At 47.8% G+C, this 14469-nt stretch overlaps 3 protein-coding genes across 3 annotated transcripts; 2 read left to right on the top strand and 1 right to left on the bottom strand.

Annotated features, from left to right (window-relative positions):
• The first annotated feature begins 251 nt into the window (after positions 1–251).
• Positions 252–3961, top strand: LOC124685057 (histone H3.2). The gene is made up of 2 exons (XM_047219348.1): positions 252–268; positions 3550–3961. Exon 2 carries the CDS (start codon positions 3551–3553, stop codon positions 3959–3961), a length of 411 nt encoding a protein of 136 aa, XP_047075304.1. The 5' UTR covers positions 252–268; position 3550.
• Positions 3962–6806: 2845 nt separating this feature from the next.
• On the top strand, positions 6807–7570 carry LOC124684779. Its single transcript, XM_047219030.1, has 2 exons — positions 6807–7285; positions 7366–7570. The coding sequence occupies exons 1-2, from the start codon at positions 6807–6809 to the stop codon at positions 7568–7570; spliced, it is 684 nt and encodes a 227-aa protein (XP_047074986.1).
• Positions 7571–8050: 480 nt separating this feature from the next.
• LOC124669401 lies at positions 8051–10836 on the bottom strand. The gene is made up of 3 exons (XM_047206021.1): positions 10468–10836; positions 9362–9523; positions 8051–8569 (listed from the first exon to the last, which is right to left on the bottom strand). Exons 1-3 carry the CDS (start codon positions 10819–10821, stop codon positions 8213–8215), a joined length of 873 nt encoding a protein of 290 aa, XP_047061977.1. The 5' UTR covers positions 10822–10836; the 3' UTR covers positions 8051–8212.
• Between the last annotated feature and the right edge of the window lie 3633 nt (positions 10837–14469).

Raw genomic sequence — 14469 nt, 5'->3', positions numbered from 1 at the left:
CTCGGGCGGAGGGGCGGTGTGTGAGCTCCTCCAGTCAACAGTCAACACAGTTCGAAAGCAACGGTAAATTCACGGCTCCCTATCCGTCACCGGTAACGGTCAAGGCCTCTGACCAGACGGCAACCCTCCCGTCCGAGCGCCTGCGAGGGGTTTCAAACTAGAGGGAGGGGAAAACTGAGGAAAAGTTAAGCGGCTGGGGAAAACTGAGTACAACTAACGAAGCAGGGGCACGAAAATAGAAATCCCTTCTTGTTATTGTTGCATCTGTGGAAAGAAGCTTTTATAAACTCAAGTTGCTGAAATCCTACTTGAGTTCTACTATGCCACAAGAAAGACTTAGTAGATTGGTGACAATATCACTTGAGAATGATATCTTGGAAAAGATTAACTACAAAGATATGATTGAATATTTCATTTCAAGAAATACAAGACGAATGATGCTTTTGGGTAGAAAATTAGGTCCATTACTTTAGTGCTATATTTACTCTTTTTATAATAAACAATATTATGATCATTGTACGCAGTAGAAGTTATGTAATTAAAAATATGATTTTGTTTTACTAGTTATTGAGTTTGAACAAAAAATGAGTGGCCCATTCTATAGGTTGCACCGGGGCCCCCAAATCCTAGAGATGGGGCTAGTTTCACCCATTACATTATTTTAGGTTTTCACCCATCAAAAGTATTCAAAAATCCCTAATACTTGCATCTAGATAAAACTGAAAGTGCTATTACAACACCTATTACGTATTACAACGGCAACCAAAGCCTAATGAAGCCTATTTACATGTCCCATACATATTTTTTAGTCTTCATCATCTTCCACTTATCTGTCTCTGCCTTCATCTCGTGTTTGTGGATAATATCTGCAAAATGTAGGTCCATCTTCAGCTTTCCTTCTTTAAACATATTCGCTTCCCCCCCCTATGCTTTCTTCTTCTTCTGAACATCGATGTTCAGCCCTCCAACACATATCTTTATCTCATCATGCAGATCATTGCAGTCACAATGGGGAATCAACAATATTCACATAGATGAAATGAGTCAGAATGAGGAAACCCAAATCCCGAATTAGAGTGTATCCCTAATTAAGTCTAGAAATTGTACCTCGTTCGAATCCACAATGTCGTTGATGTCAGATCTAGAGGGCTCCTTGACTATGGCGACGGTCGGCAGTATCAGCTTGAGGGGATGTGAACACCACACGATTTTGTTAAAGCAAGCCCATGTGTGATGCCTTAAGATAGGGACGACGTTTTGTTCATGATAGCACACGATTTTCTATAGGCATGGTCATGTGTGATCTCTTAGGATACAACTTGCAGATCTGCGGAAAGCGGAGCCTTCAGCGCCACCTCCATCCTCGCTCTAAGCATGAGCAGTGCTTGGTAACTAGATATGTATGTACGGCAGCGAGGCATTATTTCCTTTAGTTTTTCAGTAATTTTTGCAAGTATAAGCTACTGGCGGATCTCACTCAATTTATAGACGAGACAGGGTGCCGAGAAGACAGCTAAACGGCGGGAAAATGAAGTTGGAAAAGGAAAAGGAAGCGTGAAAATATCACAACGGTTTGAATAAAAGAACGAGTATGCAAAGATGTATGATACACACATGATTCCCTCCCGAGTAAACATTTGTATCATATCGCAAACAATTTCGTTTTTGTCAACCGTGTGCTATGTTTTTGATGCCTGGACGGGTTGTGGCCCGGAAGACGGTTGGAATTTTTGGATATTAGCTTTCTTTCGCACATCACAGGGAGCATTAAAAGGCCCGATCTGTACTATCGATTGTATATTCTGATGTTTATCACATCAAGAATCAAATTGATATATAGTAGCCCATGGGACTTGTCCATGGTGAATCCAAAGGACCAAGCTCATACTTTTGAGAGCAAGTAGCCGTCTCTTGGTTATAAGCAAGATTACATGTCATCTATAGCCAACATATATCCACCATGTACAATAGTAAGCTATAAAAAATGTACTAATTTATCAATACATGACCCACCTTTCATTCCTTTTTTTCGAGAGCACGCGGAAAGCGTGCCTTATTTTTTATAGAAGAGAGAATATAACAATATACAAGATCAAAACCACGGTACTGAGAACACACACACTCCACCCTCCCTCCGCCTAGGCCTACTCTCTCGCTATATCTAGCCTCCCTCCTCTCTTGGCCCTCTCCCATAGGTGGAAATCATCTCTAATCTGGACCACCATTTGGTCGACCGTCTTCTGCTCCCTCGCGTTTCCGAAAGCCCTTGCATTCCGCTGTTTCCAGAGCGTCCATGCCGTGCTGATCACCATGAAGTCAAAGCGCTTCCTACCGATCCTCCTCACTCGCTTGCGGGCCTCCGTCCACCATCTCTGCAGGTTGCCCGTGAAACCTGGGTCGGCAATCTGTAGATCCGCACTGTGTAGCACCCTGCACCAAACCTGTCCAGGGGTGAGGTTTGTCCATGTCGTCTGGAGCTTGCGAGGCATGGCACGTAGGAGAGGGTGCTAGAGAAGGAAGATGTGGAAGAGGTTGTTTGTGGCTATTGTGCCAGAGGAGGCTATGCACGGCGCCATTTATAGCCGACGTCCGTGGGAGGAAAACAAGGCGGGAGCGCGTGCTGCGACACCATTCCACACACACGGAAAATTTCCCACTCGCTCGCACGTCTGCCATGGACGCGTCCCTTCGAGCCTGCCATGGGCAGCGCCGACCAGGAAGACGAGGCCACATGCCGCCCAAATAGGTGTTCACGTTAGGTGCAGCGCGCGACCCAAACGTTACCAGGATGCCGCTAGGTCCCTAATGTTCGTGCGACCACCCAAACAAACTAAATAAAATGTTGCCCTCATGGCACCACACCCTCTTGACCAAAAACAACGAGGATTGCCCAACGCAAAATGTCCGGTCTATCTGCGGAGATGCAAGCAAGACCCAAATTTGGGGTCGAAATGCGTCAATGCGGACGCTCAAAACACTAGTTTGGATGACCGAGTGTGCTTTCTTCAGCGAGAACCATCAGAACCCACTAGTTAAGTTTTCTTATTGTACAGTGTTTTTAAATTACACACCAAAATCTATGTAAATGTATCTATCTTGCAATCGAAAAAAAATCAAATCAAAATGCGATGGCGCTAGGGCTGAAACGAACACGCGCTTGATCAAGCCAAATCCGTCGCTCAAGATGCTCGGGCAAGTACACCACGAAACGCGTCAGCCAATCACAGCGCGTGGACACCCCCATCCACGGACCCGCTTCACACCCCACCTCACCCAGCCAATCACATCACAGCTCCCTCCCCCCACGGATCGCCCCTCCCGATCCGCGTGCTCGCCCCAAAACCCAATCCCACCCGTCCATCTCCCCCCGATCCAACGCTCCCAGCTCCATCTCCCTCCTCCAGCCCACCCTCCCGCGCCACCACTCCCAAAATTTCCACCATCCCCGCCGCCCCGCCCACCTCCATCCCCTATAAAACCTCCCCCGCCGCCCCCATTCCGCTCCACCCAACCTCAACCCACCGCCGGCGATCCCAAACCCGCTCCTCCGATGGCCCGCACGAAGCAGACCGCCCGCAAGTCGACCGGCGGCAAGGCCCCGAGGAAGCAGCTGGCCACCAAGGCGGCGCGCAAGTCGGCGCCGGCCACGGGCGGCGTCAAGAAGCCGCACCGCTTCCGCCCGGGCACCGTCGCGCTGCGCGAGATCCGCAAGTACCAGAAGAGCACGGAGCTGCTCATCCGCAAGCTGCCCTTCCAGCGCCTGGTCCGCGAGATCGCGCAGGACTTCAAGACCGACCTCCGCTTCCAGAGCTCCGCCGTCTCGGCCCTGCAGGAGGCCGCCGAGGCCTACCTCGTCGGCCTCTTCGAGGACACCAACCTCTGCGCCATCCACGCCAAGCGCGTCACCATCATGCCCAAGGACATCCAGCTCGCGCGACGTATCCGTGGCGAGCGCGCCTAGGCCTATCGCTTGTTGGTAGCTGTTGTTCCTTGCCTGGTTTCAGCAGTGTGCTTCTGTCTGTCGTGTTGATAATTATGATGTGTCGTCTCAAGGGATCCTGCCCTGTGTAGTAGCCTCATGGTGGAATGAAATGGAAATGCAGTGCAGTGTTCTAAAAATTTGTCCCCCGTTGTCAATGTTTGCTGCCTAATTATTCCTCTTGTGTTTTCTTCCCATTCTGTTCCTGTGATGGCTCTGATGAATGCATAATTCTCCAGATCTGTTAATTTTCCTCTCTGCTGTTAATTTCGATCTGGTGCTGTGAGCTTCAGTGTTAAATTTCTACTTTACACAATAACCAGGTATCTTTCTCTGTGAAAGGTGGATTTGAACTTTAGGATGACAAAATCAATGTGAATTTGGATATCAGGATCTTGATTCGGGCCAAGGTGTTCCATCTTAGAATAAACAACACAGATCTGGGCTAATTTTTTTTTGCCAAGGCTCAACGCCTAAACAATTCATATTGTTACCATGCTGAATAATTGGTGCTTGCAGTGCAATTGACATGCCAATTGTGTTGCTATTTTGCAGAGCCACATTATTCTGAAGAATCTGAAATGCAATACCCATCAGTGAAATCATCCCTGTTCCAACACAGTTTAAATTTTGGAGACCCTCACATCACCGTACCAACACAGAATACTTGACAATTTGCAAGGATAATTGTTAGAGAAGGAGAGGAAAGTGATTACTGCTCTGCTGAAATCATCGCCCGGTAAATGCGGTACCGAGCTGAGCATACTGCCTTTGAGATCACCAAGGTGAAATCCTCTTCAATGTTGCATATGAGCTCTATCTTCTTGTATCCATTTTTGTTGATCATTTCTGTGCAACAAATGATTCACCGCATTTTTAGTGGACAATCAGCACTTCTTCAGTTCAGGCATATATGAGAAAATTCAGATCCATTTTCTGATTGTAACTTCACTAGAAGTGCATGGAGGTGGGACCTTGGTTTGGTATTGATTATTTGAAGGTGAAGAAGTTGAACATAAGTATTTTCGTTCTTTCCATCTTTCCTTTGCTTTTATTTTTCCAGTGATTGCTATGACCTGTCTATCCATGAGCAGGGATCAGCTAGTGATTGTATATTCTAGTGCTTGTGCAGGTGTGTTGTTCTACTGTTCCTACATGAGAGAAATGGCAAACCAATTTAGTTTCATCCGGCTATGTTCATCTTTTGTGTAGTAGATTAATTCTCTTCAAATGTGTGAAAATTACAGTCCATTGGAGAGGTTTTTTTCTGCAATGGTATCTTACATAATAAAATATGATGTCTTCTTTTTTTGTGTGGGGTAAACGGGATTGTATTAATCAAATAATAGTGTTGTTACAATCCCAAAGGATGCGGCCCAACAGAGGCTCTGGAGCCGACCCTAACCAAACATCATTTCTATCCTCTCTCATACCAAAACTAGCTAACTCATGACTAGCAGAATTCTGCAACCTAGGAATCTTAGTAATAGAAACAATATATTGTGAAGAAAGTAATAAATGAAGGTCCTCCACTAAATGTGCAAGACAAGATTTGTCTGCATCAGTACTTGTCACCATCCTGACCATCTCCAAACTATCAGTTTCCACGAGGATGCCATCTTGGTTGAGTTCAAGCGCCAACCGTACACCTTCAATGCATGACTAATCTCCGCCTCGAGAGCAGACAAGCGCAGTGATCTGCAGGCCGTGAAGACGATGGAGTCATCACTACGCCTCAAGATTATACCCACGCCGGTACTTCCTGACTGCGCCATATAGGCACCATCCACGTTGAGCTTCAGCATACCATCTGGTGGTTTAGCCCATGGAACACGGACAGGCTGAACAACAGGGGTATTAGTTGGTTGGGCATTGATTACTTGCTTCCCCTTTAGAACATCCTCAGGCTCCATCTTACGAATATTTTCCAAGGATTGTAAGTAGCTGCAGATGAACCTACGCGACCCATCAATTGGAGGCAGCGGCTTGTCGTGTGTAATCTCATTACGTGCGTACCAGGTCCTCCATGCAATCATTAGGATCCGACCACATTGTTGTGCCGACAGAGGCAGCAGCCAATTTTCTAGCCAATCCTCACGTACGGGCATGAAAATTCTTGGAATATACCACACTTCCCTCATTGCCTCCCAGAGAGCTGATGCATGAGAGCATCTTTAGAAGTACCTGAAAGTGCAGAACCCAGCACTGAATATCATCTTCCTGTGTGTCTGAAGCTGCAAATGTGTAGAAATTGAAGTCCCTATTATTAGGGTGTTGTCATCCCTTGTGTTAAGCTGTCTTTGAGACGCACGAGCTGTTATCGCCTGCTTTTAGCAGTAGTCAAAAACAACATACGCTAGCACACCCGTTTAGACAACAGGAACGGTCGCCAACTCGGCGCCGTTGCAATTGCAACAGCTGCCAGAGTGCATCGTCAGCAGTTGACGGCGCGAACCTGCCCTTATTAAGCCCTCCTAATTTCGCACAAAACCTTAACTTAGCGACGGCCTTCTCGTCTATTTATATTTGGCTCGCAGCACGGCCGACGATTTCCGTTCACAAAAACCCACACACCTCCATTTGCCTCGATCAACCGCCTCCACCTCCATTGATCTACACCGGTGGGGGCGCGGTCATTGCCGGTCCACACGAACGCCGCGCCGGCCGGCGACGGTCTCGTCCAAAACCATTGCCCCGAGAGGGCCATTGACCTGGTGTTTGTAGCCTCTAGCGAGGCCGGCCGACGGACGGCCGGGGCTCACCGTCTCCGGCGACCACCGTCGTCGGTGCACATTGGGCTTCTCAAGGTGCGCGCGCGTGAGCGAGCATGGCGTTGGGGTTCAGGGAAGGTAGCGGCGCCGAGCTGCACGGCAAGGAGGGCGGCAATGTGGCGCCCGAGGAGAACCGGGCGGTGTATCGCTACGCCTCGTCCGAGTCCTTCGCCTACGAGGGCACGCCGCCGGCGGCGCAGCAGATGATGATGGACCGGCAGCCGGTGGTCCTCGGCGCGGACGGCGAGCACGACGAGGGCCGGATCCCGGCGTCCGTGTTCGAGCGCGACGCGTCGGACCCCGGCAAGGACTGGAGCATGATGTCCACGGACTCGGTGTTCGGCCTCCAGGTGGCGCCGTCCTGCGACTTCACCGGCTACTTCCTCGCGCACCCGGAGCTCATGGACATCACCACGCCGCCCCGCGACAGCTCCGCCGGCGCCGCCACGCCTACCGCCGCCTCCACGCCGCGGCACTTCGAGAGCATCCCGGAGCTCGGCGACGCGGCCCCAAGCTACTCCTTCGCCTTCCCCAAGTACGTCTTTTGCATTGCACGTTCTGACGTTCGATCGTCGGCAACTCTAACCTGACGCAACTCTTGCTCATGATATGCAGATTGATGGAGGACAAGGGGTACAGCTCAAAGAAAAATCAGCAGTCTCGCGAGCAGCCGCTGACGCCAAAAGCGACACCGACAGAGCCACCGACGACGACGGACACGGCGCCGCCGGAAGCGCAGACGAGCAGCAAACCGGAAGCGGCGCCGCAGCAGGAAGCAGCGAAGGGCGGTATGTTCTCGTGGATGCCCTGCTGCTCTTAACGAGGAGCGGCACTGATCGCCGGCGGCAACCCAGAAGGAGGGACCATCATGAAAATGGTGGCTAGAGTCACGAAAGAAAGTACTGTATGAAGCAATGCAATTATTTCAAGGACAAAAACACAATCGAACCAGTTTATTTGTTTGTTTGCTTGCCCCTCAGTGTGCTGTACTAGAATGCTTTCCTTTTGTTCCTAACTGCTCTTCACAAACGTGAAATTGAGATTTCCGTGATTTATCCATCAGGCAGATAACCAGACAAAAATGTCAAATTCGTTTAAGGTAACTCTGCCCAAGTGGTTGTATGTCTATGCCATTCCTGCATGCAAACTTGTGCAGTACAGAGATCAGGAAAAAAACTTGGATAAAAAAAATCCACGGTACCAACAAAAATACAAGCTATAATAATATCACCCTTTGATTGTTCAGAGAAAAATAGAAATGCAGTATGGCTCCTGAAGTGATGCAAATTACGAGGCAGTATTACAAAAATAAAGTAGCCATTTGAGATTTACTGATTTGCAAATTCGTGTTCAATGCCATCACAAGCTCGCCACAGCAGTAAAAGGAATTATTATCTGCTTGGCCATTTACAACGTACGGAACAGACTTCATGAATACATACCACTGAACTAGGAGGCCTAACTACTGGCTGGAGACGGGTGGGCTATCTTCCTTCGGCGCAGCTTCAATAGCCAGAGTTTTTTTCACAACTTGTTTGGGAATATCAAGGTCATCTTGATTGCAGCGCAGCAAGGGATGCGATAAGATGATGCAAATCTGACGAAACAGGACCCGAGCAAGCCCTTGGCCAGTCTCGAGAATGTAGCCCTCATACTGGCTTACATGCTCAAGGGCATCAACCAGCACATCATATACCTTCTGTGGACAGTTATCAGCAGTAGGCTTGTCGTGCATATAGACTATGTCCATGGTGAAATTCTTTTGCTTTACAGGCCACTGATGTTGAGGCCTGGTTGAGGACCGGCAGTAGATGAGTACCTGGAATGTTGATCCTCAAGAAAGTTAAAACCGAGTCTCAATCCACATATAACAACAGCACACAGATATAGCACTACATGGAAAACGTTTATATGTTTTGTTAACCTTATGTTGACAGTTTGCCACTAATATGCCAGGCCTTTCCAGTTTAGAGTTGTACTTGCATTTTATACATATCATGAAACGCAGAAATTTCTGGATGATATCAGAACATTCTCCGCCCAAACCAGGCAGATGGTAGGTTAGGTGGTGTAGAAAATACAGTGCAGATGCGATCAGATGGTGCACAAAGTACTGGACAGATCGATATAGAAAATAAGATGATGAGTGTGGGGCTGCGGGCATACAGCAGATGCCCTCTGTACCTTCAACAAAAGGTACAAGTGAGTATCCGCCCTCAGCCCCATAACGGTTGTCAACCTGTTAGCTGTTTTAGATTGGGCATATCAGTCTGAGCCATTACTATTTATTGGGCAGTTTATAATTGCGTTTTATGCCATGCCAGGATATTAGATGACAAGAGGTGATGTGGATGACTTAAAGCTGGCCTGCATGGGATCTACATGCCCTAGCATGAAAGCACATTATTTCACAGCATTCGTTGGGGAACATTGCATGCAATCGCTTATTACCGGCTGCCCACATGCTTGAAAATAATGCCATTTCTAGCAAGTGGCCTCCGGTTACCAACTTACCGTTACTAGCAAGTCGGAAAGTGTTACCAGCCCTTAGGAAAGAGCCAGTTGACAGTTTGAAGCTACAGGTAGAACTTAGAGCTTGCAGCAAGCTTACCACTCTGAGTAGCCGCCCTTGCAGCTCTGCCCTTTTCCCTTCCTCGTAAGCTATCTTGAAGAGGTGAGTGAGATCAGCCTTTGCATATCTCGTTTCAGTAGCAGCCAGGGACCGGATTGCCTCAATTGCAGAAGCAGAATCACTGCTGAACTCGTTCGTTACCTTAAATCCAGAATAAACCAAGTCAATCCCCAGTTCACGATCACATTGTAGAAGCAATATATGAGAAATTCACCCGCGAAGCTCAAATCAAACTACAAACTTAAATTCAGAATTAACCAAGTCGATCCCTCAGTTCAGTACCATATTACAGAAACGAGATCTGGAATTAAGCCACAAACTCACATGAAACTACAGAATAAAAAAACTAGCATGGACTAGTCAATCGGTGAAAAATTGGGGGCTAATACTCAACTCTGTTCTATAAGGGGAGATTTGTCGGAACCAATACCAAGTTTTCAAGCCCATCTCTTCATGTATTCGAATTCTGACATTCATTTTTGTATTTAGAAGCCATAATAGGTAACTTCTCTTACCCTGTATGCTAGTCAACATGGTGACGGACATGGATGCTTATGTAACATGGTAACTCGAAACAGCATTCAACAAAAGGGTATGCAGTGAGATACAATAATTTACATATGAACATTTCTACTGAAACCGCTAACCCACAAACCTCGAATCAACCTACAAATTCAGAATTAACCAAGTCGATCCCTCAGTTCAGTACCACATTACAGAAACGAGATCTGGAATTAAGCCACAAACTCACACGAAACTACAGAATAAAAAAACTAGCATGGACTAACCAATAGGTGAAAAATTGGGGGCTAATACTCAACTGTTATTGAATAGGGGAGATTTTGGCGAACCTGTACCAAGTTTTCAAGTCCACATCTTCATGTATTCGAATTCTGACATTCAAATGGATAACTCCAAACAGCATTCAACGAATTTTGGGTATGCAGTGAGATACACAAATTTACATACGAAACATTTCTACTGAAACCGTTAACCCTAAAATTGGGGGGCGTTATACCGAAGCAAGGTAATCGTCATCATATACCTATATCCGGGAAATGAAGAGTACAAGGGGCAAATAATACCAGGGAGACGGTCTCGCCGAGGGAGGCGAAGGCGAAGCGGTGGTCGGGGCACATGGTGAGCTTGCTGTGGACGAAGAGCATCAGCGCCTGCTTGACGGCGTCCATCCGCTTGACCGCCGGCCGCACCGGGCGGGATACCGCTCCCGGATCCGAAGCACCGGAGACCGCACTGGATCCGGGGGAGCCTGAGGCGGTGGCGGAGGAGGAGGAGGAAGCCGGGGCGGCCTTCATCTCGGAGCGCCCCTCGGCGTCGATGTCGACGCAGAAGAGTATGTCCTCCAGCGGGAGGCGGCTCGGCGGCAGGGAGAACATCGGCGTGGGCGGCGAGCCGCCGTGGCGAGAGCCGTGGTCCATGGGGGCGGCACGGCGGCGGCGGAGGTTCTCGGGTGGTCGTCGCCTCGTCGGGCCCCGGAGGCGTTGGAAATGTTGGAGTCGCTCGGTTCGTGCGGTCGGTGAAGAAGGAAATAGCATCTAACACTAGTTGTTGGTGAATCTTTTGCATAGAACCACAGGTTGCAGTTTGTTTTGCACAGAACACCATATTTCCCTGTAATCTTTGCAAGAAACACATAAAACATAATTAACCTATTTGACACAGCAATTAGAGGAGTGGTCTGGTTCCATCAATCTGGTTCGACTATTATATTCTTCTACTAACCAAGTGTTGTAGTGCAACACGCAAAAAAATACCTCTGTATTAACACAATCAACATATCCATTCGGTTAACATATCCATCCAAAAGCTTGAGAAGATCATATTTATCCAGATTTAGTATCTCACTTCAAATACAAAAGTAAGAGTCAAGATAATTTATTCTTCATCACATGGCTCTTTTCATTTCATACAAATTTCAGACATGATTTTCTTCCTCCTGCTGCTGACCTTGGCCATTACTTGCTGTGAAGTAACCATATAGTTGAGACTCAGTATAATGCATATGTCGTCATCCACGCATAAAAGGGAGCTTCTGCCTTGGTGCAGCTTGAGCATGTGGAGATTGTGCATCAGCTTGAGCATGTCGAGGTTGTGCTGCAGCTGGAGCATGTCGAGGTGCTGTAGCTGGAGCATGCTGATGTGTTGTAGCTGGACCTGGACCAGCCCAGGCCGGCGGTGGAGGTTGAGCAGCCCAGTCCCGCGGTGGAGGTTGAGAAGCCCACTCCGGTGGTGGTGGTGGTGGTGGTGGCGCAACCCACGTTGGTGGTGGAGGTTGAGGCCCACGGGTTGTACGGTGGTGGTGGAGGCGGCGGTTGCACCGGTTGCGTGGCTGAGTCCTGGAGCGCTAGTCGTAGGGCCTCTTCCTCTGTGAGGCCCGGCGACATGATGCCGGTGGCGTACCGGGGCAACGGCGGCTCCACCGGTCGGTCCACCTCCGAGATGAGGACGCCGAGCCTCGCGATCTCGTCGTCCGTCATCTCCACATCGGCTGAGAGAAGTTCGCGCGCTACCACCGCCTCGAAGCCGGCTTCGTGCTCGTGTTCTCCTATACTTCGGCGATAGGGACATGAGCGTCAAGATGTTCGACGAGACGCGTTGCCGCCGGAACTACCACGGCGACATCGTCGAGGAGGACGATGACTGAAGAGTGTTGTTTCTTCGCAGCGAAAAAATGCACGAAGGTTTCTGGATGTTCTTCCTCGGAAGAACCAACAGGGGCACCCTCACCAGCTGGATTTTCCAGTTTGGGTGACTGGATGTGCCCTCGAGTGTTCTTTCTTAGCAGCGAACACACGAAACCTTCGATGTCCGGCCTAATTAGGTTTAGTTTTTTTGCAATGTTTTATATTTGTGTCAACCATGGTTCAAACTATGTATTAGTTTGTGGAAAACCATGTTCCAAACTATATCTTCATGTAAACCACGTTCCAAATTATGTATTAGTTTGTGGAATATTTCTTTTCTTTATTGAAATAAAAATGTAAAAAAGAAAGTATTTTAATGTTTGGGGGACGCAACTAGGGAGCGACGTCCCCAAACGCGGCACGAATGAAACACGTCCCCCAAACGCTTAATCCGGTGCCGTTTGGGGGACGGTTTGGAGGACGCGAGTGGAGATGCTCTTACTACTACTGGCCCCGGTCAACTAATTGTTGTGTCAACAGAGGGCAATCAAGTATTATGTGTTTTTTGCAAAGATTACCAAGAAATCTGGTGTTCTGTGCAAAACAAACTGCAACCTGTAGTTTTGTGCAAAAGATTCACCAACTGGTGTTATGTGCTATTTCCTCTCGGTGAAGGGATGCTTCACTATTTGCTCGCTTCTCGTGGCGGATCGGAATCAAAAATACTCGATGGACTTCATAATTAAATTTCACTAGTAAAAGAAAATTTATCAAGCACATGTGATGCCTCCTAAATAGTGATCATTTTAATTTTAGAAGTAGAAGACTCAATCCGAATTAATTAGCTTTTAAAGTGATAATCCTATCGTCATCATTCTTGGCCTTTTTCTTATTAGTGAAGTGTACAATAAATGGTTTTTTAGATGTTACTCCAATTCTCACATTTTCCTCATGCAAATTCATAGAAATGACTTTTCTAAGATTATAGAAGCTGCAGGATCACCATATTCTGTTTTTTTTTTTGAAATTTTAACAGTAGGAAAGGTTCCTACTGTTTTATATTAATAAATGAGATCCAAACAAGGATCCCAGATTTTACATGGTGGGTATATACAGGTGACTGTGTTCAGTACAAGGGTATTATTTGTGAATTACAAGCTAGAGATAAGATGGTCAATGTAAGGGTGAATCCCTTCTTTGGTTCTATGTTTGAGTAACCCTAAATTTTCTATAAATCTTCTCTTCCAAGCTGCAGTAGTAGGAGTAATATTTCTGAAGTGCAAATTGTTTCTTTCCTTCCAAATATTCCAAGAACCAATGAGAAAAACTTCCATGAATAAAGGATTCTTCCATTGTGTCTTTCCATGCTCAATAATTTGTAATCTGTTATGTTCCAGTGGCCAATTTATATGCAGCCTGGACCAACATTCTTGACTAAATGGGCAATGAAAAAACAGATGCTCCACTGTTTCCTCAGGTGGGTTGTCACACAGTAAACTGTTTCCATATTCTGGTTTCACGTAGCCATTGGGCATGTGACTTAAAAAATAAACCCACCTCATGCACTTCAGGTGTCACCTGGCTGCCTCATTGCTCCCAGGAAGTTCTCTAGCCGCCGCACCCCGGCGAGTTCAAGCACGGCCTAGGGCTGGTCCGCTGCCGCTGTCTCAGCAGGCACGGGCCGCGTGGTCGTCGGGGTTAAGGTTTAGGTTAACGGTCTGCGTATCTGAGGCTGTCTGTCGCGGTTCAACAATGCGTTGAAGGCCACCACAGCTGGCCATTTTGTGGAGCTTCTCATGTGAAACTTCCGCATCTCGCAGTCCTGCCTACCATGGAAGATGGTTGCTGAAAGGGGCAGATGCGGGCTCCGTTTGGCAGGAGAAAAGAAAAAATGTATGGGTACTAAAGTTTACTTGGCGGTGGCATATCAATGTAAATTGTTTCAATTAGAGTGGCAATATTTAGATGTGTGACACCACTAGTTACTCGCATGTTTCACCTTAATAGTAAAGAATACCAATTTCGTGGCCGCCGAGATAACTGACATTATTTACGAAGAAAATCTACACTACTTAAAAAGGAGGAACATGTTCCCTATTCTGCCACTACAACTTAACCTTTCGTCGTCGCATTTGGTCCTTCGTCCGCCTCCTCGGTCCTCGCTTTCATCCGCAAACTACGCCTGGCGACGCGTCCACCTGCTCCCACCCTTCCCGCACCCAACCCTCTCTCTCTCTCTCTCTCTTCCACACTAGGGCAACGCCCCTCTCCCCAGCGTATCCCTGCCCTCCTCCATCGCATCCTAACCCGCCGCCGGATCTCCGGTGATCAACGCTTCCTCGGTCGTCACCGCCCCCACCGTGCGAATCTGCTCTCCATCGCATGGATCCGGCCATCATCGCCCCCCCCTCGATTTTTTTCGTGTCCTCCACTGCAGGGAAT

This window comes from Lolium rigidum, chromosome 1 (genome assembly GCF_022539505.1).
Source record: "Lolium rigidum isolate FL_2022 chromosome 1, APGP_CSIRO_Lrig_0.1, whole genome shotgun sequence".
NCBI lineage: Eukaryota > Viridiplantae > Streptophyta > Magnoliopsida > Poales > Poaceae > Lolium > Lolium rigidum.
This window is presented reverse-complemented; position numbering and strand designations above follow the sequence as displayed.

What these genes read in the sequence shown, in the direction of transcription:
- LOC124684779 (XM_047219030.1), top strand. Translation starts at nt 6,807, where the DNA reads ATGGCGTTGGGGTTCAGGGAAGGTAGCGGCGCCGAGCTGCACGGCAAG. An exon ending in TACTCCTTCGCCTTCCCCAA is followed by an intron (nt 7,286 to 7,365) that starts GTACGTCTTTTG and finishes CATGATATGCAG; the next exon opens with ATTGATGGAGGACAAGGGGT.
- LOC124685057 (XM_047219348.1), top strand. Translation starts at nt 3,551, where the DNA reads ATGGCCCGCACGAAGCAGACCGCCCGCAAGTCGACCGGCGGCAAGGCC.
- LOC124669401 (XM_047206021.1), bottom strand. Translation starts at nt 10,821, where the DNA reads ATGGACCACGGCTCTCGCCACGGCGGCTCGCCGCCCACGCCGATGTTC. An exon ending in TCGGCGAGACCGTCTCCCTG is followed by an intron (nt 9,524 to 10,467) that starts GTATTATTTGCC and finishes TCTGGATTTAAG; the next exon opens with GTAACGAACGAGTTCAGCAG. An exon ending in AAGGGCGGCTACTCAGAGTG is followed by an intron (nt 8,570 to 9,361) that starts GTAAGCTTGCTG and finishes TCAACATTCCAG; the next exon opens with GTACTCATCTACTGCCGGTC.